Source organism: Argopecten irradians, chromosome 10, assembly GCF_041381155.1.
Source record: "Argopecten irradians isolate NY chromosome 10, Ai_NY, whole genome shotgun sequence".
In the NCBI taxonomy this organism is placed as follows: domain Eukaryota; kingdom Metazoa; phylum Mollusca; class Bivalvia; order Pectinida; family Pectinidae; genus Argopecten; species Argopecten irradians.
This window is the reverse complement of record NC_091143.1, coordinates 32,407,335-32,429,771: the sequence shown is the minus strand read 5'-3', so window position 1 is coordinate 32,429,771 and position 22,437 is coordinate 32,407,335. Positions and strand designations below refer to the sequence as shown.

Genomic DNA, 22,437 nt, shown 5'->3' with positions numbered 1-22,437 from the left:
CAGTATCCCGTATCTTATAGGGTTCCATCACAGACAATGGTAGTCTTATTGTATCACTAAATCAATATTATAAGACCTCTCTCTCTTTTTTTTTTTTTTTTGTTAAGTACATAAAGATAACACGTGTATTATCAGTTATGTAGGATTTGATGACATTATACAAGTACTGTAGTTACTGTTCTCGTATTTTCGCATTCATGTTAAATTTCCTTTATTGATGTCTCTATTTGTATGCATGCATATAGTCTAAACCAAAAGAGCAGTATTACTAGCTGTAAAATACCACCAGCAATAATACATATACCTATATCGGCTCCTGTAAAGTTTAAAGGAATACAAATGACCGTTATCGCTTTCCCGATATGGCATTTGAAAATAATAGTGATAATATTTGAAGGTATCAACTCAATGTGGTCTATCAAAAGAAAAAGGGAAATATAGGCTATATCGTGGCCTAAGAGGATAAACATATTAACTGAAGAAAAAATAGTTGCAATGATTTCTACAAAGAAGAAAACTAACTTATGGATGTAAAACATATTTTCTGCGTCCAGATTAACTTTGGGGGTCAAAGTGCAAATGATGAAAATAAAAAGTCTATCGTTTTGTAAAAGGCAATTAAATTAAAGATCTTTTAAATTTCATTCATCCCAACTGACTCTATCCTTCCTTAGTTTCCAATGAAACCGACTTACTTTTGGCCATTGGCTGAGTGCTCTCCCTTGAGAGGAAGGCTTTGGGCAATGACTTCTTAATAGGTTTAAATAATTTCACTAACCTTAGTATGTTTAAATTAACAGAAATAGAGCCCAACAAGTGGGAATTTTGTCCTGGATTTTCTGAAAAACTTCCGTGGGTGAGACTAATAACTAATTTCCGGGACGGGATCCGGAAAGAATACGAGGTACGGAAAGAGTTAAGTATACGTACTGGACACTCACCAATACAAACACTGTCCTTTCTGCAACTTAAACAATAAATCTTACGGTCCAAGCGATGACCATAGGGCATTTTCTCCGGTCTGGCCGTCACTCGGTGTCATTTTACTGTTTTCCACATCACTTCAGTGTAACGAGGTCATCTCATTTCCTGACAATCGTAATGCTTTGTTTTCGATTTCTACATTTATAGATTTTGTATATAAAGCTACTTAACAATACACATGAGCATTATTTTGATAAGCCGGTTGAATTGCTTCATACTATTACACATGTAATTCATATTTAATTAACTAAAAAATGTTTAAAAATTGGACTTAAAATTAAAATTAAGATTAAATTAGAAAACAATATCTAGTGTTTTGGAAATGTGTTTTGTTTAAATAATAATATAATATAGCATCCAAAATATTGAATAGTCTTTTAGATGAGAATAGCATGTGACAGGCAAATGTCACAGTGGGGTCATAGCGTCTGCGCATAAGGTTTGGAGCGGTATTCCTTTTTATCAGTTAGACTGATAGGGAATGATATATAGTAACGAAAACGGAGTAGTATGGAGACGATAGAGCACATGGACGTGTGACCGACCAAGCTTGGACCCTCTCCAGTAATATAAACATGTCTTCGTTAAAGAAACTCACAAAGCTTCAAAACCCGTTAGCTAGGGAAATAGTAGCGGAGTATATTGGGACATTTATTCTTGTTGTAAGTATTAGTTTTATTTATTTGCTGCATAATATATTCGGAATTCTCATTTTGTAATGATAATTATATAGCTGGCGATGCAGGTTGTTTAATGAATGTAGGCGTATAATTCATGGATGTACATGTATATGATGTAAATGAAGGTTTTACATTTGTGTTTTTACACGAAATTAAAAAGAACAAATATGAATGGCGACATGTCCAAGGCACTTGTAAAATACAAATACGTATAACCTGCTTCATTTTGACTTTCAAATAGGTAATAGAATTTTGTGGGATGTGACTAAACTGTCAACTAATTTTATCTGCCATGCTTGTCTCTTATTGCATAGAAGGTAATTAATTTAATTCGCTCTGTGTGAGAAGGAAGCATTGCGGTTACTATGTAAGTGTTCGGACGTTTAAAATCCAAAGCCATTGGTTCGAATGTTATTGTGAAAACAATTATGTTTTTGTCAAACTACCTTCATTCAGCTGTCAATTTGCATTTTTATCAATCGTCCGTATGTCAAAAAAAAAAAAAAAAAAAAAAAGTAGAAACAAGCGATACCGCAATTTATTGTTTTTAAACCACTGGGAATAAAAACATTGCAAGATAATTTTCAACCATAATCTCTTAATCACCTTTCTGGAAGGTAAATGTATAAATAACACTATATAGGTTAATGCGTTTTGATTGTTGGTCTATCGCAATGTGTACATATAAGTAAAACACTCTCCAAAAGTCTTTAATTCAGAAACAAAATAGACCAGAGAACTGAAAAGAATTACCTTGGTTTTCAATGACACAATCACTGTGTAATAAACAACTGATTACATTTCATCCCTCATCCACGTGTGTGTCTTACTCTTACCTTATAAACATAACTGTATATACTGTATCGCACACATGTAAACAAACCCTACTACACATACACATTACACTACTGACAATAACAGCGACAGATAGACCGACATTAACACAGTGATCATATATTTGTGCATTTACCGGATTATGAAATTATGAATTGTCTTTTTGTGTTTATTGTAATATATAGATCTATTTTTCAGATTCTTTTTTCATTATTTTCTTTTTTGTTCTTTTCACTAAGCATTATTACCAGACTTAGTCTTGTGTTTTTGCTTAGCCATAAAAAGTTACATAGCTTTTTGTAACGTCACTTGTGATTGACTTAGTTTGAACTTTTATATTTAAGACCGTTTCATGATACTGGGGCTATTTGTGGCCCTATTCGATGTCGCAAGCGTTAGTGAAATACCTCTATAAAAATATATCGACTCATCTGAAATTCGAATCAAATGAATTAGGATATGACGGTCAGTATGGATATTCCTTAACCATAACGTACCACTAGATATACATCTGTTATTTGGTAAATGTTGGCATTCAATGATATCGACAAACTAAAATAAACATAACTTCTATAGACTTCAGAAATTTAAAACACTTTTGCGACAACAAAATACCGAAATACATAGTTTGTAACAGATTTTATTTATATATAACAGGCGCTAATATATCAATATATCACACAACTGGTCGAGGAAGTTTTGTCTATATTTCCATAAAGACTTGTTATGTGAGGATATAATGGTAAACTCTTGGCTACGTACAGTTTATTATGATACTTATCAAAATCGTTTTGATACTCGCCTTAATGTCCGTGGTACATCAAACTATTGAACTCATTTTAAAACTTTCATATTACTCAGCCACTCAGGTAATATCCACTATATATGCTACATTTACTAGGATCCTAAACCCTTTTAGTTTTATACCCTTGTTTTCGGTCCGTCATGTAATTGTTCAGCAATACTCAGGTTAACAATATCGTATGTTTATAGATTATATGATAATGATAGATATATATCTACAATATTTAATATACATTTAAAGAATGGTTGGAAATTACTGTTTGTAAACATACACGTTTTTGACTACCGTGTAACTGAAGTCGGCACATTTCAGTTTATAGATTATAACGGGTTATATCAGTACGAACTGTTGCTCTCTGCGCCGGGTATAGTAATGCAAGCAGTGGAACCACCGAGGTCACTTATACTCTATATACAATAACGCCTTGTGCTCTGATATTCTCAAATCAACAGGTGATCTGGTACGTTTACAATCTGTGTTTGAGTAATATCATATTGAAGGTTAAGTTGGACAAAACATTTATCTGTAGTGCAATTTGAAATTTATAAACAACGATTATGGGATGAAGGATATCAATAATTGAGTATTGAGGGATTAAATATTTTCCTTTTCGTATGATGCAATGCCTATCTGAACTTATACAATCATTTAGGTATCAAACACTGAAATCGACATGTTTCCTGTTCCTGATATTGCCTTAGTTTGTATCGGAATATGTTAACAACGGGTCAAAACCTTCCGCAAATACAGGGAAATATTTCCTTAACCCAATAAGTCGTTTATGGAAGCATGCTAAAGACAAGGACTTTCAGTTCCCGGTATCTCCCTCTTTCAGGATTAGGGGTAACATGATTTTCGCATTCTCAGTCAAATATTGGAACGCTTTAACGGAAGTATAAGGTCTCAACCTACTTTGACTTGATATCGTTTGGTTTAAATAAGATTATCTTTTTATTGGCAGTATCATGTTCTTATTGTCTGTAAAGCACACATAAATATTACTTCCTGAGATGAGAAACAGGTAAAGACTGGAGATAAGATAAAGACATTTCAAAAAAGGTCAAAGGGTCAAAGAAATAGATAAGAAGGGTGATTTATACAAAATAAGTTCAATCACTTTCTCTTTAATGTTGAAATTGTGAGGATTTTGTAATTAACCGTGAGAGTTTTAACTGTTTAATATGTGTAACATGTGTAATACGACACGTGTTACATCTCAAATACACGTCAAAAACTAAATTCATCATTAAAATAAAGACTATTCATGTTATTGGTGATTTATTCAACAGAGTAATATATCCTAAAAATAAGAATCCCTCATCGAGAATAACGAATCTGGTTTCAATGTTCAATGATTTACTTCTATTGAATCTTATGTTGTCATAATGACTACTAGTTGTCTACTATGAAATACGCAAAGCGTTTGATAAAATGATAAAGCAACGAATTCACGTTTTACATATGAGGTAATTATAGTATTTATAAGTCACCGGACTTAATAAAAGTCAATACAAGATTTATTCTGTTCTGATCATAAGGTGACAATTGATATTCCGTTTATAGAGATACACTCCTTACGTAGGTTTCCATTGTGACGTCATAATGGTAAGCACAACTGACATCTTCTTCAATGAAAAGTACAATGTTAAGACGTAAAGGGGAGATAAATCAAATATAGATTAATATTTGATATTTCAATTCAACACATTTGGAAAATATTAACACATTAGGACGATAGGATATAATCAACCATGTTGTCCTCAGTGTATTATAACTTAATGAGTGAGACCCTTTGTATGCGTCTGCCAATGACGGTCTGAGTGATATATACACGATGGAGCATTGGCCTGTATAAAAACAATAACGACACAATACAACTGTCCTATAAACTAACAACACTTATAGCTATCATATTTCTGATTTTATTTCTCTCAAGAATGACCATAAAGATTCCCATCACAAAATAAACACAGAGGAGAAAACATTTATCTACTCGGTCTATTTACCACAATAAAACTGCCACGGGGTAGAGTTAGGAACACATCCACAAATATAGTATACACAACATGAGTGGATTTTCATCATCGTCTAAGTTCATTTACATAACTCTGTATACCACGGTTTGTACATAAATTTACATAACTCTGTATACCACGGTTTGTACATAAGTAGTGAAACTTTAGTTTAGTGAAACCTTGGTTAAAAAGACATACGATGACTGATGCTTTGTTTTAGCAGTTAATTTCCTGCGCTGAACCCCAATTGAGAATTCCTCTTTGACTTTATTATACACCTAAGAGAGAGCACTATCTTTATAAGGTTCCTTGATTGTCATATCAAGGTCTCTAATAATTATGTAAAGAATCATGCATATAGCAGTGTAAGCATTATGATTCAAAGATAACAACGAACGAATTGAAAAATTTTAAAACAATGAAAAAATCAAAATGATTGCAGATCACAACTAGACTACTATACATATTTCCATGTCTGACTGCAAAACAAGATACACATTGTAAATTAAATATTTACCGTCAACCTAAAACTGAAATGTAATGCATTGTTAAAATGTAGTTCACTGGCATAGATAGCACGTCTTGAAGTTGAAACATAGGACAGTGTCAATAGATCGATATTTAATACCATGGTTTAGTTATGTCATCTGATAGCAGGTCAAACTATCAAAGTTCAAAGAAATAATATGGTTGTTACACAAAAATGAATCTGAGTTACGAAACAAGACTATGGCATTCTAATGACCTGGTATAGTACACTTTTTACCATCAGAAATAGTAATTAAAAATTAATGGACATTGTGTGTCGCAGTAGTAAACGTGGTCTTGAGTTGTGTTCATATGTTTACTTTATGAATCTAACAATCATTGACAATATATGGTGTTTAACGTGCATTAAAGGGATATGAACCTAAATAAACCATGTAAATTTGAGTAAAATACATATTTAAGACGTGTCAGATACCTTACTAAGTAATATGTATCAGTTATTTTGCAAATATGTCAAATAAAATAATTATAATGGAAATTCCATCTTTCTGTATTTTGAACCGGCCCGGTCGAATTTTGTACCGATAGTATAGAAGTGTTGAACTTTAGTGTCCTCCCACAATGCACTGCACAAATGAAATGAATGTAGACAAAATGATGGGTCAAAAACGTGGATGAAGCGATTATAATCTTAAAATGTGGAAAACTAATATTCGTTGTCATGTCAGCAAGTTTGTTGTTCATTATAACCTCGCTTCCGGCCAGCTTTCGTTTTGTGTTCCAAAAATAGAATATGACGGTCTATTTTTATCATTTTTGAGGAAGGTGTTCCCCACGTTTTTCTGTCGTTTTAGATAACCAATCATTGTAATAAAATATTCAATAAACATCTGAAAACCATATCTAAGCATACAGAACAAATTATTTAAGGTTCATGTCCCTTTAAGTAGAGTGTCTAAAAAAATCTGGTATCTTTTCAGATCATATATTTTATACAAATCTAGTTTAATGCTTATGTTTACATTATTGTGTCATTTTGGCGGTCTCTACATAAATTTTGTGTAAGTTAGACCAGACAAGCTGATTACGAATGACGATATACGTAGTCAACAAGATAGAACAGCCATTGCAACGATGATCTGCAGACATTTCCATATCATTGGTCGCGTTTTGGGTGTAAGTTATACTCAGATAGACTTCACTTTAGTTTTGTCAATTTATATAATAATTGTAAATATAATGTGATAGCTCTTCTAATACATGCTGCTGGTGGGTATCCATGAAATGCTACTGTCGTCCTGTCGCTTATATACTTCAAAATATGTTAAGCATATGATAAGTTACATGTGTTTTGGCTGTCGGTAGACAACTTTGCTTTTTAAAGTTGTTTTTCCTGGCGCCACTCTTCTACAAAACAATCTAGCATGGGTACCAGATATATACATAAAGTTTGTTTAAATTCATTAAATATACAGGAAAATGAAAAAGAGAGGCATATTTAATTTTAAGCCATTACTGTTATGTTAGTTGCAATACGGACTTCAATACAGATGTGTTCTTGTCACGTCTAAGGTCAGTAAAATATTAGATATTAAGTATTACATTATGGTCCTCGACGTCAAGTGGTATGTACGCCGACATGGCTAGAAAACGACACGCCTTATTAGGATAGTGGTGTACCCTTCATATAAACTAAATCGAAATGTTTGACACTTCACTAGATCTATTTTAGCGGTCACCTATTTCCACGCCCCCAGCATAACACGGGAGATTTAAACACCGATAATAAATGGGCAGTAGTGTATGTGAATGTTTATATCCTTGATGGTATCAATTGACCTTTCTTCAGTTTGGTTCAGAACACATAAATTATGAATGCATACAAATAAGATGATATGATTATGATATGTAGAAAATGAGCAGGAAATTGTCATACATCACGAACCTTAGTTACATATCAAATTACCCAGTGGCACGAGTTACATTTCTTCATTTCATAGTCACAAGTGTGGAATGCAATCCTACGATAACGTTTTATGATAACAGGCAAATTTTTCAGTATCGTTTCTACATAAATCAGGCAAATAACAGTTGCGTTATGACGCCTAGATATACCAATACTATCATATGACGTAACTTATTATACCATTGCTTTGTGTTTCTTAATGCAGAAATTGTCAACCTGAGAAAGGTTATATTAATTCCCCAAGTCTAGGGATTGTGAAAAATATGACCGTCGTCGCTAGAATTGTTAACATTACACTAGTTTACACTTTGCCCGGGTCTACATGTTGTTGATAAGTAAATAGATAAAAGGAATCGATATAAAGAATGGCATTACACACACACAACAGTGTACAATCTAATAACAGATATCCAATCTGGTTGACCATTTGGAGATGACACAGATAATCTAATTTCAAATTTAAAAAAAAAACCATAAGAGCATGTAGCTGTTATAATGCAAATAATTAGTCATTAAGTCAATCAGTGTTTGCTACCCATAATTGTTTTTTTACCTTATATTTGCCGGCATTTGGTAAGATATGCCTATTGTCGTACTAACCTGATATATTTAAACATTCTCTCAGATTTTAGACTGTTATGTTTACTATACTTTCAGACATTCGCCATCGGATCTGGTGCACAGTATGTTCTCAGTCGACAGGAATACAGCAGTTTCCTCACGGTTAACTTTGCTGGGGGGATGGGTCTGACACTGGGTATCTACTTCTCTGGAGGTGTCTCAGGTAGGATGACACAATCTTAGATAAAGACATTCATGTGAACCTTCCGATCTTACTCCAACAAAGCAATTCGCTCTAACCAAATCGATCAATTATCCTCTTAAATTGTCTCTGAACGTGTATGATTCTGCAATATCATTTAACATTTTAGTAGCTTATATTGGTTAAATGATTTCTTGATTGACAGGAGGTTCCCTTAACCCGGCCGTGACGTTAGCACTTTGTCTGAGAGGCATCGTGCCTTGGTATAAATGGCCATTTTACTCTGTAGCAGAATTGGCTGGAGCATTCACGGCGGCTGCCGTACAATTTGGTATATACTATGGTATGTTTATCAACCATCTTTTTACTGTATCATCCTGGGAGATGCCCCGATAATAAACAAAGATAATATCAACCAGAGCGATCGCTTGGTAAAGTAAGATAGTTGACTCATACTGTATATGTGACGTACCTGTAAAATCATCAGTTTTATATATTGAGCTTGATGATGCAATATGATTATTGACGTAATCTTTCATAAGGTACTATTCATTGGTCATTTTAGTTGGGCGATGTATATATGTTTTATTACAACCCACATTTAGTCATTAAACCTATTTAATTTTGCTGAGTTGAAACTAAATCATTCACTATTATCTTGAACAATAGTAATGTTTGACATTCATATTTATGCTAATCAAAGTTGGTTAAAAAGCGACTATGGACGATAATTCTTAATTATCAAATCAAATTTTGTATTATCCCACAGACGCCATCAATCATTATGACTCCGGATATCGCCAAACAACAGGAGTAAACGCAACAGCTGGAATATTTGCTACATATCCTCAGGAATTCGTGTCTACGACAAGTACATTTTTCGACCAGGTGAGGCAAACATAGATTCCTATTGTATTTTTAACAATATCTATAGATTATATTAGTGCTACATCAATCAACGCGGATGCTTTCTCTATCAGTGCGCGATTTTTTTGTATATTTTTTGTGCTTTTAAGATTCTTTATTTCATTACTATCATCACATTTCAATAGTATAAATCAATGGATGTATTACAACTTTAGAATTAAACTTTAGAAATGAATATACGTTCAGATCGTTCCATTGTATGTGTGTACATTTATTTGCCATTTCAATCCTTCCCATTAGGTGTTTGGAACGTTCCTTTTGATCAGCTGTATTCTGGCTATAACAGACAAGCGCAACATGCTCCCAAATTTAGGACTTCTGCCAATTGCGTTAGGTTCTATCGTGTTTGCCATTGGTACATCGTTTGGTTTCAATTGTGGTTATGCTATTAATCCAGCCAGAGATCTCGGCCCTAGAATCTTTACAGCCATTGCGGGATATGGAACAGAGCCGTTCAGGTAATAAGTAAACCTATAATATACTATATTAGTATTGTAAAATATCATTATTTGCGACGTGGAAAAAATTGACTTATTTCGCTTGCTTTAGCAAAAATATCTTCACCCGGGATTATCCATCTAGTGTGTTTTCTATTAATCATTACTGGGAAGATGAATACCATTTGACACTGTAAATGCAACAAACTGAAGAATGGAATAAAATTATAGTATGTAAACCAACGTAGTTTGTCGTATTATAGCAAAAAGAATTATGTGGTATATCATCTGCATTTATCATAATGTAAAACGTGTTGAACACTGCAGACTGAAAATGAAAGGCAGATTTACTTTACTTTATCGTTTGGATCGATACCAATAAAGTACTTATCTTATCAAAATGTTGTCACTGTGGAAGGGCGTGATTAAAATAAATTGTCCAAAAACGAAGTATCAAGATATCAAGTTTCCAATTAATGCTTGCCTAAAATATAATCATTGTTTATGCATTTGTTCTTGGGAGGGGGTCGGGGTATTTCTGTTGTTGTTGTTTATTTTTATTGTTTATTTATTTTGTTTATTGAAGTTTTAGGAATTATAACTGGTTTTGGGTGCCCATAGTTGGTCCCATGGTGGGATCGTTCCTAGGCTGGGTAGTTTACTATTTTACAATTGAACACCATTGGCCTCCGGAAGATGAGGATAGTTTAAATGAAGACGACACTACATGTGACCTTGACCGTGTTGTAAATGAAAAGAACCCGGATGGATACAGCAACAACGGATACAGCAAAGGTATACACGGATTTCCAATGCTTTTTCAGAAACTATGAAGGTTTATGTTCATTTTCTAATATACGGATTGTACATGTAGGGTAATTTCGGAAATGACAATACAAAACAAAAGGAATTTTTATTTTATGAATTAAAAAATCCCATATTTTTCCTTTAATGCAAACTACTGTCTATCCATTCCAGTAATATAATCTTATTTATTAGACAGATGTGGTACATATAGTGACGATAACTCTCCTATTGTTTGTGTAAAAGGCATTATGACGCTTACATCAAAAACAACACAGCGACCATTTGTGTGATCAAAGCTTTTGCTGTCGGTTGAATACATCCGTCGTCCCCTCAATCATACAGATTATTGATGACCTAACATTACGACAACTTTGGTCCTGCATGCTTTTAACAAGTGCATGCATAACCAACGTGTTTGAAGTTATAGGGATGAGTGTATATTAATCTCATTTGAATGACGTGAAAATGAATCCCCAAATCGTTATTTCTTTAATAAATATATTTGATTAGCAATCATTTTTATAATAATTATTTCAAAAATGTGATTACAAGACGTAATGGTGAAGAGTTCATTATATATGTCACAGAATAATGGATAATATACTGTATATGGACATTCTCATGCACCAGCCGGGTTATGATTTAAATTTTATTTTTCTTTATTTATTATCTTTTTTTGCATACCAAATACATTTTGATGACAGACACCTTCGTTTTATAATCTCAAACCAGGTAGTAAGTTATCAATTTCGAATATTCTTTTCTGGTTTGAAAATATATTTCTTTTGTTTTTATCTATGTATCTATTTAGACACATCATACCACTGATTAGCGATTTCGGTCAAAGCAAAAAAAAAGATTTTTTAAGAAGTGAATATCATTTCAAAAATTCTAAAACACATGAAAATGATGGTGGTGATACACAAACTAACAAACAGCATTGTATGCTAGTAATTTGTTAAGATGAGTGACAGTGTGTCTAAACGCTGTTATTTAGATGAGTGACAGTGTGTCTTAACACTGTTGTTTAATTGACTGACAGTGTGTCTTAAAACTGTTGTTTAGATGAGTGACAGGTAGTCTTAACACTGTTGTTTAGATAAGTGACAGGTAGTCTTAACACTGTTGTTTAGATGAGTGACAGTGTGTCTTAACACTGTTGTTTAGATGAGTGACAGTGTGTCTTAAAACTGTTGTTTAGATGAGTTATAGTGTGTCTTAAAACTGTTGTTTAGATAAGTGACAGTGTGTCTTAAAACTGTTGTTTAGATAAGTGACAATGTGTCTAAACACTGTTGTTTAGATAAGTGACAGTGTGTCTAAACGCTGTTATTTAGATGAGTGACAGTGTGTCTTAACACTGTTGTTTAGATGAGTGACAGTGTGTCTTAAAACTGTTGTTTAGATGAGTGACAGTGTGTCTTAACGCTGTTGTTTAGATGAGTGATAGTGTGTCTTAAAACTGTTGTTTAGATGAGTGACAGTGTGTCTTAACACTGTTATTTAGGTGAGTTACAGTGTTTCTAAACACTGTTGTATTCTAGTAACCAGATGAGTCTCAGTGTGTCTAATTTTCAGTGAAGACAAGTTCACCGAAGCATATTTGACTTTGATATCGTGAGTAATGCTGTATACAGCGATCATTAACAACTAGACTTCTACACTAATAACATAGTACTAATCACTCACTAATCCAACACGGACATTTGTACCCATTTTTATTGACCTTGAAGTGACCTTGAAGTGACCTGAGACACTATTAATGCAAGTGTTAGTTTTATCTGTCCATGCTGTGGTTAAGCCACACATTTGTATTGCTGTATTTGTTTACACACAGATTGTACAGGGGTTCTATCTCGGAACATTACTGACCCACAGATATATTTCTACCGAATGCTTCAGTAAATATTTAGACTATAGGTAGTTAAGACCCTTGGTGTGATAACTACAAGTCAATACAAATATATCTTGTTGTGATTTAACGCAAATTCCTTTGTAATTGTTCTGTTGAAATAATGTATCTAAAATGACATTATATGCGGAAAAATAATTAAATGATGAACGAATGGATCTTGCAATTTTATTTCAGAATAACATTGAAGCATGCGTAAAAACTAATTGATGTGCTTAAAATGAATTGTATGGGGGTTCTCGTCAAATAACGATAGTTCAACGATATGACACGAACTAACCTTTAATCATAAGTATAGACTTATTTATCTTTATGTTAGCTGTGTCTAAGACATAGCAATATCAGGTAAATCAAATACGTGTGGGATATAAGCAAAGGTGATACATACATAATGTATTTATATATATATATATATATGTATCTATTATATAATTATTTTATTTGAAAGTAGTTATATAATTAATCGTAGTTCTTAGTATTTCCTTTCGGTGAAATAGGGATCTTTATATATCAAATAAACCTTGGTCTCTGAACCTTTTCTATATTTCTTATATTAAAAAAGCGGGATACATGTCTATTCTTTTCAATGTTTTTGTAAGCCTCCGGAATGCATTACTCAGGTTGTACGGTATTTTTGAGTTATCTCCCTTTCACTTTATGCAGGAATTTGGCTTCCAGCAATAACATTAAAATGTACTTTTATAAAACTGTGCTAAGTTAAGATGCTGATGGGTATTTGCTCGTGGGAAGCCTAACATATCGTTTAAATCAAATATGAAAACCTCACAAGGCAAATATGTCGGTAAATCTATATATCCTCCATTAAATCATATTCTATTCGTTTATCTATTTCTCCAGGCTGACATCCTTATCTATTGTAGTTAATTACGCCTGTGAGATACAAACAAAAAGATTTGATATAAACAATAACATTTCTTTACATATAATGTATTCTCTTTTTAGTTCTATAACATTCTCTTCAAAATGTTAAGTTCATCTTATCGCCTGACTGAATAGAAAATAATGATATACAGGCTAACATTATACAATATGTAGATACTCTTTCGTTTGTCAAATAATTATTTTTATGCTCATCATTTCAGACGGTTTCGAGAACGGAATATTTTCTTCTCCGGCTTCTACAAAGATGTAGCACCAAGTCTTACATTGATGTCATCGTCCATTTCCTAACCCTGTACTGCACATATAATGCATGAGAGAATGGTTCATATAATCGAAGGATTCACCGAGCATATGATAGAAATATGTCAATTTCGCCACATTCTTATTGTAAGTGCTTATCGTATATCGCCGTATTTGATATCTTATGATCTGTATTTTCTAATTTTATTCACATTTACTTTATGTTGTCGAGTTTTCCATATCATTATACGATTTTATATAAACACCAATGTTTAATTCATACAATAATTGTATTTTAAAAAATAGGATTGGTTTTTGAAACTTATTTTCATGTTTTATATCATATGTTATTGAAAATGTATAATTCACTTTCACGGTTTATCGAATTAACATTTTTTAACAATATGTTTTGACATTTTTTTCGAAATTGAAATATTCACGCCTTCTTCACATTTATATCAAAATTGAAATATTGTTAAAAGGGACAATTCAGTCTAAGAGAACATTAAAATGTGTACATATATCGGAAAACCCCAGTTCTAATAGAAATTAGGTCAGTCGATTTACTGTGATATGCTAGAAAAGCCCATGGTGGTGAAATGCGCGTGAAATGTTCAAACTCGCTCGCTGTCCACTATTTCACATTGTGGTCAAACATCTTGTATGCCGAACCCTGTCCGTTGCTCGCAGAGTAATGCAACTTTTGTCTAGAACTGCTCAAATCGCTCTGACAGTAGTGCGTTTACCTTATTAGGTGAATTGTCTTGCCTTAGATATCATTTTATCACCTCCTCATTGGTTATGTAATTCATTTGTTTAACATGCGTGACTTTGGCTCGGGTATAGGTACAGCGTACATATTGTACCTGCTTAATCGTATTGATCAAAGATTTGTAATTACAACGGTATCAATTAAAATACTAAACAATGACGTGGAATTTGTCAATATTTTATGTTATATGTTTCATAAGAAATGTAAAACAATACAGTTATGCCATATTTTGCTTTTTTGGTTATGTAAAAGAATTAGCCTGAGTGAATTGTCCCTTTAAAAATACTTAAAAAAAATCGCGGGATTATGTAGATTATAATTTTATGAGCCTATATATATATAGTTAGTGCATTGTTGTAAGCGAGTCACAATGGTTGTAATTCCAATACGCACAATTCAATTGTGTCGTTATTTATTATAATACATCGATTTACCGTTTTCATATGCAGTTTTAAGCATGCCAATTAAATGTTTCAATATAAATCAGTTTCAAATCGAATTCAGAACGTTACATGCATTTGCATATCAAACAATATGAAACAATATTCTAAATTATTTTCAAAGTAAAAAAAAATAATGAACTAGTAGAGATTAAAGATGCATGAACAAAAAACCAGTTAATTTTTATTTCATTATGTTTATGTTATGTCCATAGAACATTGTCCATTTTTATATTTTACAATGTAGTACTAATTTTATAGTTTCTTTTAAATCAGTTTGTCAGACATTTAGTTTGACTTTGACATTGACTTTAACTTTTGACATATAGCAATACATAACTTTATGTATATATTAAACATTTAAAATCAATGTGTTTCATGAGTTTTACATAAACTGACTAATTAAGTTTTTTCTACCACTTAAGTGCTGACATAATATGTCAAATTAACTTTGGCAGATGATGCAGAGATTTAATGGTAAGAGAGGATTTAATTCGTATGTCATTAAGATTTCTACGCATAATTATTATTTCGGGTATCTGCTCTCCACTGCTCATTTTTCATTCTACGCTTGAACGCATACATTATTACATATCTATGATAAATATCTTTTATCTCTCAATTCTTCAGTAAAGTCTTATATAGTTATGTTAAAAACATGTTGAGTTGTCATTTATAATTCCATTCACAAGCTTTTACTTTATAACGTTATAGGAGTTTACTCCCCTTACCTAATGTAGCGAAGCTTTGTTTGAATGCATTTTGTTACCATTCCCATGACGATCCTACAGGATTCACATTGACCTCCGCTAATCACGTTGATCTCTATTATAAGGTTATTATAATTGATGGTTTTTTATATACAGCTGTGAATGGCACCATCATTTTTCTTTGTAATATACTTATTTAAGCATTGGAGTAACTATTTTTTTAATTTCATCGGGATATGAAAGAAATTTTGTTTGCAAATTGTGAATCCGCGTAGCAGATTCTCACAAAAGTTTGCAAATAAAATTTATTTCATGCCCCCTTTTTTTATCTAAAAATAGATCGAATCGGTGCTATAGTAGTACTCTATGTGGCCAATAGTCTCCTAATTAATTCGTAGATCATCTTTCACATACAGTTTACGAATTTGTCCTCCATTTTTTTCAGATAAAGCATTGGAATTTTAGAAAACATAATAAATACCGATTATAAACACCAGCCTTATACATGTATACGGTACTTTCTTTCATACCTACACGTGTAATACTGGCTGGTCTAGGGCAATACACTCATGTCGCCTGAGGCTGTATTGCATGGCTACCCATGCAATAAAGCCTCGTGACGTCACGGCGCGTCAACAAAATCTCTATTTCCTCGGTAAAATTTTAACATTTTTTTTCACAAAATTGACTGGTTTTACTATAAAAGATGCAAGCAACGGAATTTGTGTTGAAAATATCACGTTATTTTTTCATGTATGGAAATTGACTTCCAGTCGTGGATTTCTTCGAATTTATTTCAAAATGGCGGGATATTATAGTTGTAAAATTGCAGTAAAACGTCGTGGTATGAAAGAAAAATACTCTTTCATAAGTGGATATGAAGGATAGGGATATTCTACCCTCGGGATCACAAAATGTTGCAAATCCTCGGCAAGCCTCGGGTTTTACTACATTTTGTGACCCTCGGGTAGAATATCCCTATCCTTCATATCCACATATGAAAGAGTCTTTGTACTGTATGGCTTGTAGCGAGAAGACTGTATGTTGATAGCGATTTTGGTTTTATATGACTGTATGCATTGTTGGATTAATCAATTTTATTTGTAATTGAATTAAGATCCTTTTTCACACCGATGGATTACTTTGATAATAGAGTTATTCCTTAGACAGTAACGAAGATATTGATGACATCATTAACCAATTCATACATGAGATCGGTTCTAAAAATTACATTTGTTGAACGTTGAAAAAACAAAAGAATTTTCAAATAATTCCAGAGAAAATAAGCCTCCAGGGAAAGCATAAAGTCTCGTATAACGAAAACTGTGGTGTTCATGAACACCGAGTAAGTTTGGCATCCCTCAAAACCCCAATGTACCAATGCAATTTTCAATGAACTCAGACAATATCTGAATGTTGACGTTGACAGGGAACTTAAAAAAAAGATATGCGCAACACAATCTGATTAAAACACAGATCCTTATAACCACTCCGTTCAATAGAGGATCTGACAATATTCCATAAGGGGTCACGTCCAGATGACCTTGATACCACGTGTACTTCAGAGCAAATGCAGTTTCTACCACCTTACAACATCAATTGAAAATGTCTTTTCGCCCCAGTATACATATGCAATAAGCTTTGTTGTGTACTTCGGGCGAGATGGCTACATACACGAAAATAATTTGGACAGCTTTTTCAAACTCTTTCGTCCCCAGTCAAGATTCAGGCAGTGCCAATTTGATTGGCCATTTCAAAAGGTCATCTTGACGTGACCCCTAATGGGATATTCTCAGATCCTCTTATCCAACGTAGTGATAATAAGGATCTGTATTTTAATCAGATTATGCCCAACAAGACGATTTCCTTTGAATTTGTCTTTTGATACATGTATCATTATGAGTAGTTTAGTTGATAAAGCTATTGATATGTTATCATATGACCGGGTGTTCGATGCGCGCCGAGTGAATAATTATATTTTTAAATGTTATTTTTTATCAACGTGTTTCAATCAATTAAAAAGAAAACTGAAACTTTACATTCAAAATACCTTATAATTAAGATGTACATTCTATATCAATGCCGTATATCACTGTAATTAAATAGTTTCATTTTCTAAGAAAGTTTCAACATCGAACTACACCAGCTTTATTCTAATCTGGTCGGAATTTCCGAAAAGACGAAGATTTTATCACATACATTGTTAGATTGTCTCTCCATACATAATTTGTACTTAGAATCGCAGTTAATTAAGTCGGTTCGAATGCTGGTGTTGTTAATTAATATTTGATTATGTATATAAATATTATACCGATTGCAAAAAAAAAAAAAAAAAAAAAAAAAAAAAAAAAAAAAAAAAAAAAAATAGCTGAATCCATTTTGATATATATCACGATATATAAAGTACCAAGAATGATTAAAACATACATTGAATATCAGTCCCCGCTAATATGATTTTAATCTCTCGTTTCGGCGATTGCAACTTCCGGAGTATAGACAGTGAAGTTCGACCACTGTGTATTTACCTTTTACCAGCGTTTAAACCAGACACATTTACCTTCACAGGCTTTTGACGAAAACAATAGGATTCAAGAAGAACCTGTTGAAGTATCATATATAAAAAATAAAAGCTGATCTATCGATGGAAACATATGCCTGTTATTTAAGTGGTAACCCCTCTTTTCTATTGGTGGTGATAGAAAGGAAAGACATACTAAAACAATAAACCGGTGATCATTAATTGTTAACTTTTATTATGAAATGGTAAAGATGATTCGGTCAATGTTACATGCAAAGGAATGTACATATATGTACAACAGAACGTGTTGTGTCTCTTTTATAATTCGTACGCAATGATCATATCAATTTACGAATACGAAGTACCCATCAATGTTATATTTAACAGTGGCCAAATTGTATAACTTCCGGAAGTAGCGACCGCCGAAACGAGAGGTTTGTTTAGAAAACCCACATATGAATGTGATCAAGGTCAAGTTTTCGATACTTTCTAACGATTACGAAGATTGTCGCAAAATGTAAAATATATATTCACTAACCTTTGATACTAACTTATAATTTTTCGGAAATGACACTTATAATTACCTAAAAATAGACCGAATCGGTGCTATTGTAGTACTCTATGTGGCAAATAGTCTCCTAATTAACTCGTAGATCATCTTTCACATACAGTTTATGAATTTGTCCTCCATTTTTTCAGATAAAGAATTGGAATTTTAGAAAACAGAATAATTAGTGTATGGCTTGTAGCGAGAAAACTGTATGTTGATAGCGATTTTGGTTTTATGTGACTGAATGCATTTTTGGATTAAATTTTATCTGTTAGTGAATTAAGATCCTTTTTCACACAGATGGATTACTTTGATAATGGAGATATCCCTTAGAGAGTAACGAAGATATTGATGACATCATTAACCAATTAATGCAAGAGATCGGTTCTAAAAATTACATTTCTTGAACGTTGAAAAATCAAAAGAATTTTCAAATAATTCCAGAGAAAATAAGCCTCCAGGGAAAGCATAAAGTCTCGTATAATGAAAACTGTGGTGTTCATGAACACCGAGTAAGTTTGGCATCCCTCAAAACCCCAATGTACCAATGCATTTTTCAATGAACTCAGACAATATCTGAATGTTGACAAATCAACAGCTAGGGAACTTAAAAAAAGATATGCGCAACACAATCTGATTAAAACACAGATCCTTATAACCACTCCGTTCAATAGAGGATCTGACAATATCCCATAAGGGGTCACGTCCAGATGACCTTTACACCACGTGAACTTCAGAGCAAATGCAGTTTCTACACCTTACAACATCAATTGAAAATGTCTTTTCGCCCCGAATACATATACAATAAACTTTGTTGTTCTCTTCGGGCGAGATGGCTTCATACACGAAAATAATTTGGACAGCTTTTTCAAACTCTTTCGTCCCCAGTCAAGATTCAGACAGTGCCAATTTGATTGGCCATTTCAAAAGGTCATCTTGACGTGACCCCTAATGGGATATTCTCAGATCCTCTTATCCAACGTAGTGATAATAAGGATCTGTATTTTAATCAGATTATGCCCAACAAGACGATCTCCTTTGAATTTGTCTTTTGATACATGTATCATTATGAGTAGTTTAGTTGATAAAGCTATTGATATGTTATCCTATGACCGGGTGTTCGATGCGCGCCGAGTGAATAATTATATTTCTTAAATGTCATTTTTTATCAACGTGTTTCAATTAAAAAAAGAAAACTGAAACTTTACAGTCAAAATACCTTATAATTAAGATGTACATTCTATATCAATACCATATATCAATGTAATAAAATAGTTTCATTTTCTAAGAAAGTTTCAACATCGAAGTACACCAGCTTTATTCTGATCTTGTCGGAATTTCCGAAGAGACGAAGCTTTTATCACATACATTGTTAGATTGTCTCTCCATACATAATTTGTACTTAGAATCTCAGTAATTAAGTCGGTTCGAATGCTGGTGTTGTTAATTAATATTTGATTATGTACGATATATACAGTGGTTATTAATATATATAAATATTATACTGATTGCAAAAAAAAAAAAAAAAAAAAAAAATGAAAAAAAAAATAAAAAAAAATAGCTGAATCAATTTTGATATATATCACGATATATAAAGTACCAAGAATGATTAAAACACGCTTTGAATATCAGTCCCCGCTAATATGATTTTAATCTCTCGTTTCGGCGATTGCAACTTCCGGAGTATAGACAGTGAAGTTCGACCACTGTGTATTTACCTTTTACCAGCGTTATAACCAGACACATGTACCTTCACATGCTTTTGACGAAAACAATAGGAGACAAGAAGAACCTGTTGAAGTATCATATATAAAATAAAAGCTGATCTATCGATGGAAACATCTGCCTGTTATTTAAGTGGTAACCCCTTTTTTCTATTGGTGGTGATAGAACGGAAAGACATACTAAAACAATAAACCGGTGATCATTAATTGTTAACTTTTATTATGAAATGGTAAAGATGATTCGGTCAATGTTACATGCAAAGGAATGTACATATATGTACAACAGAACGTGTTGTGTCTCTTTTATAATTCGTACGCAATGATCATATCAATTTACGAATACGAAGTACCCATCAATGTTATATTTAACAGTGGCCAAATTGTATAACTTCCGGAAGTAGCGACCGCCGAAACGAGAGGTTTGTTTAGAAAACCCACATATGAATGTGATCAAGGTCAAGTTTTCGATACTTTCTAACGATTACGAAGATTGTCGCAAAATGTAAAATATATATTCACTAACCTTTGATACTAACTTATAATTTTTCGGAAATGACACTTATAATTACCTAAAAATAGACCGAATCGGTGCTATTGTAGTACTCTATGTGGCAAATAGTCTCCTAATTAACTCGTAGATCATCTTTCACATACAGTTTACGAATTTGCCCTCCATTTTTTCAGATAAAGCATTGGAATTTTAGAAAACATAATAAATACCGATTATAAACACCAGCCTTATACATGTATACGGTACTGTATGGCTTGTAGCGAGAAGACTGTATGTTGATAGCGATTTTGGTTTTATATGACTGTATGCATTGTTGGATTAATCAATTTTATTTGTAATTGAATTAAGATCCTTTTTCACACCGATGGATTACTTTGATAATAGAGTTATTCCTTAGACAGTAACGAAGATATTGATGACATCATTAACCAATTCATACATGAGATCGGTTCTAAAAATTACATTTGTTGAACGTTGAAAAAACAAAAGAATTTTCAAATAATTCCAGAGAAAATAAGCCTCCAGGGAAAGCATAAAGTCTCATATAACGAAAACTGTGGTGTTCATGAACACCGAGTAAGTTTGGCATCCCTCAAAACCCCAATGTACCAATGCAATTTTCAATGAACTCAGACAATATCTGAATGTTGACCAGGGAACTTAAAAAAAAGATATGCGCAACACAATCTGATTAAAACACAGATCCTTATAACCACTCCGTTCAATAGAGGATCTGACAATATTCCATAAGGGGTCACGTCCAGATGACCTTGATACCACGTGTACTTCAGAGCAAATGCAGTTTCTACACCTTACAACATCAATTGAAAATGTCTTTTCGCCCCAGTATACATATGCAATAAGCTTTGTTGTGTACTTCGGGCGAGATGGCTACATACACGAAAATAATTTGGACAGCTTTTTCAATTTCTTTCGTCCCCAGTCAAGATTCAGGCAGTGCCAATTTGATTGGCCATTTCAAAAGGTCATCTTTACGTGACCCCTAATGGGATATTCTCAGATCCTCTTATCCAACGTAGTGATAATAAGGATCTGTATTTTAATCAGATTATGCCCAACAAGACGATTTCCTTTGAATTTGTCTTTTGATACATGTATCATTATGAGTAGTTTAGTTGATAAAGCTATTGATATGTTATCATATGACCGGGTGTTCGATGCGCGCCGAGTGAATAATTATATTTTTAAATGTTATTTTTTATCAACGTGTTTCAATCAATTAAAAAGAAAACTGAAACTTTACATTCAAAATACCTTATAATTAAGATGTACATTCTATATCAATGCCGTATATCACTGTAATTAAATAGTTTCATTTTCTAAGAAAGTTTCAACATCGAACTACACCAGCTTTATTCTAATCTGGTCGGAATTTCCGAAGAGACGAAGATTTTATCACATACATTGTTAGATTGTCTCTCCATACATA

The 22,437-nt window shown here is 32.9% G+C and overlaps 1 protein-coding gene across 2 annotated transcripts; it reads left to right on the top strand.

Annotated features, from left to right (window-relative positions):
- The first annotated feature begins 1,438 nt into the window (after positions 1–1,438).
- On the top strand, positions 1,439–16,141 carry LOC138333670 (aquaporin-9-like). Of its 2 annotated transcripts, XM_069282198.1 has the most exons (8): positions 1,439–1,646; positions 8,431–8,557; positions 8,742–8,879; positions 9,306–9,424; positions 9,704–9,921; positions 10,487–10,695; positions 12,286–12,324; positions 13,723–16,141. In XM_069282198.1, the coding sequence occupies exons 1-7, from the start codon at positions 1,560–1,562 to the stop codon at positions 12,312–12,314; spliced, it is 927 nt and encodes a 308-aa protein (XP_069138299.1). In that variant the 5' UTR covers positions 1,439–1,559; the 3' UTR covers positions 12,315–12,324; positions 13,723–16,141. The 2 variants fall into 2 exon arrangements, with proteins under 2 accessions (XP_069138299.1, XP_069138298.1); XM_069282197.1 differs by lacking the exon at positions 12,286–12,324 and having other exon boundaries at positions 1,440–1,646; positions 13,723–16,140.
- The last annotated feature ends 6,296 nt before the right edge of the window (positions 16,142–22,437 follow it).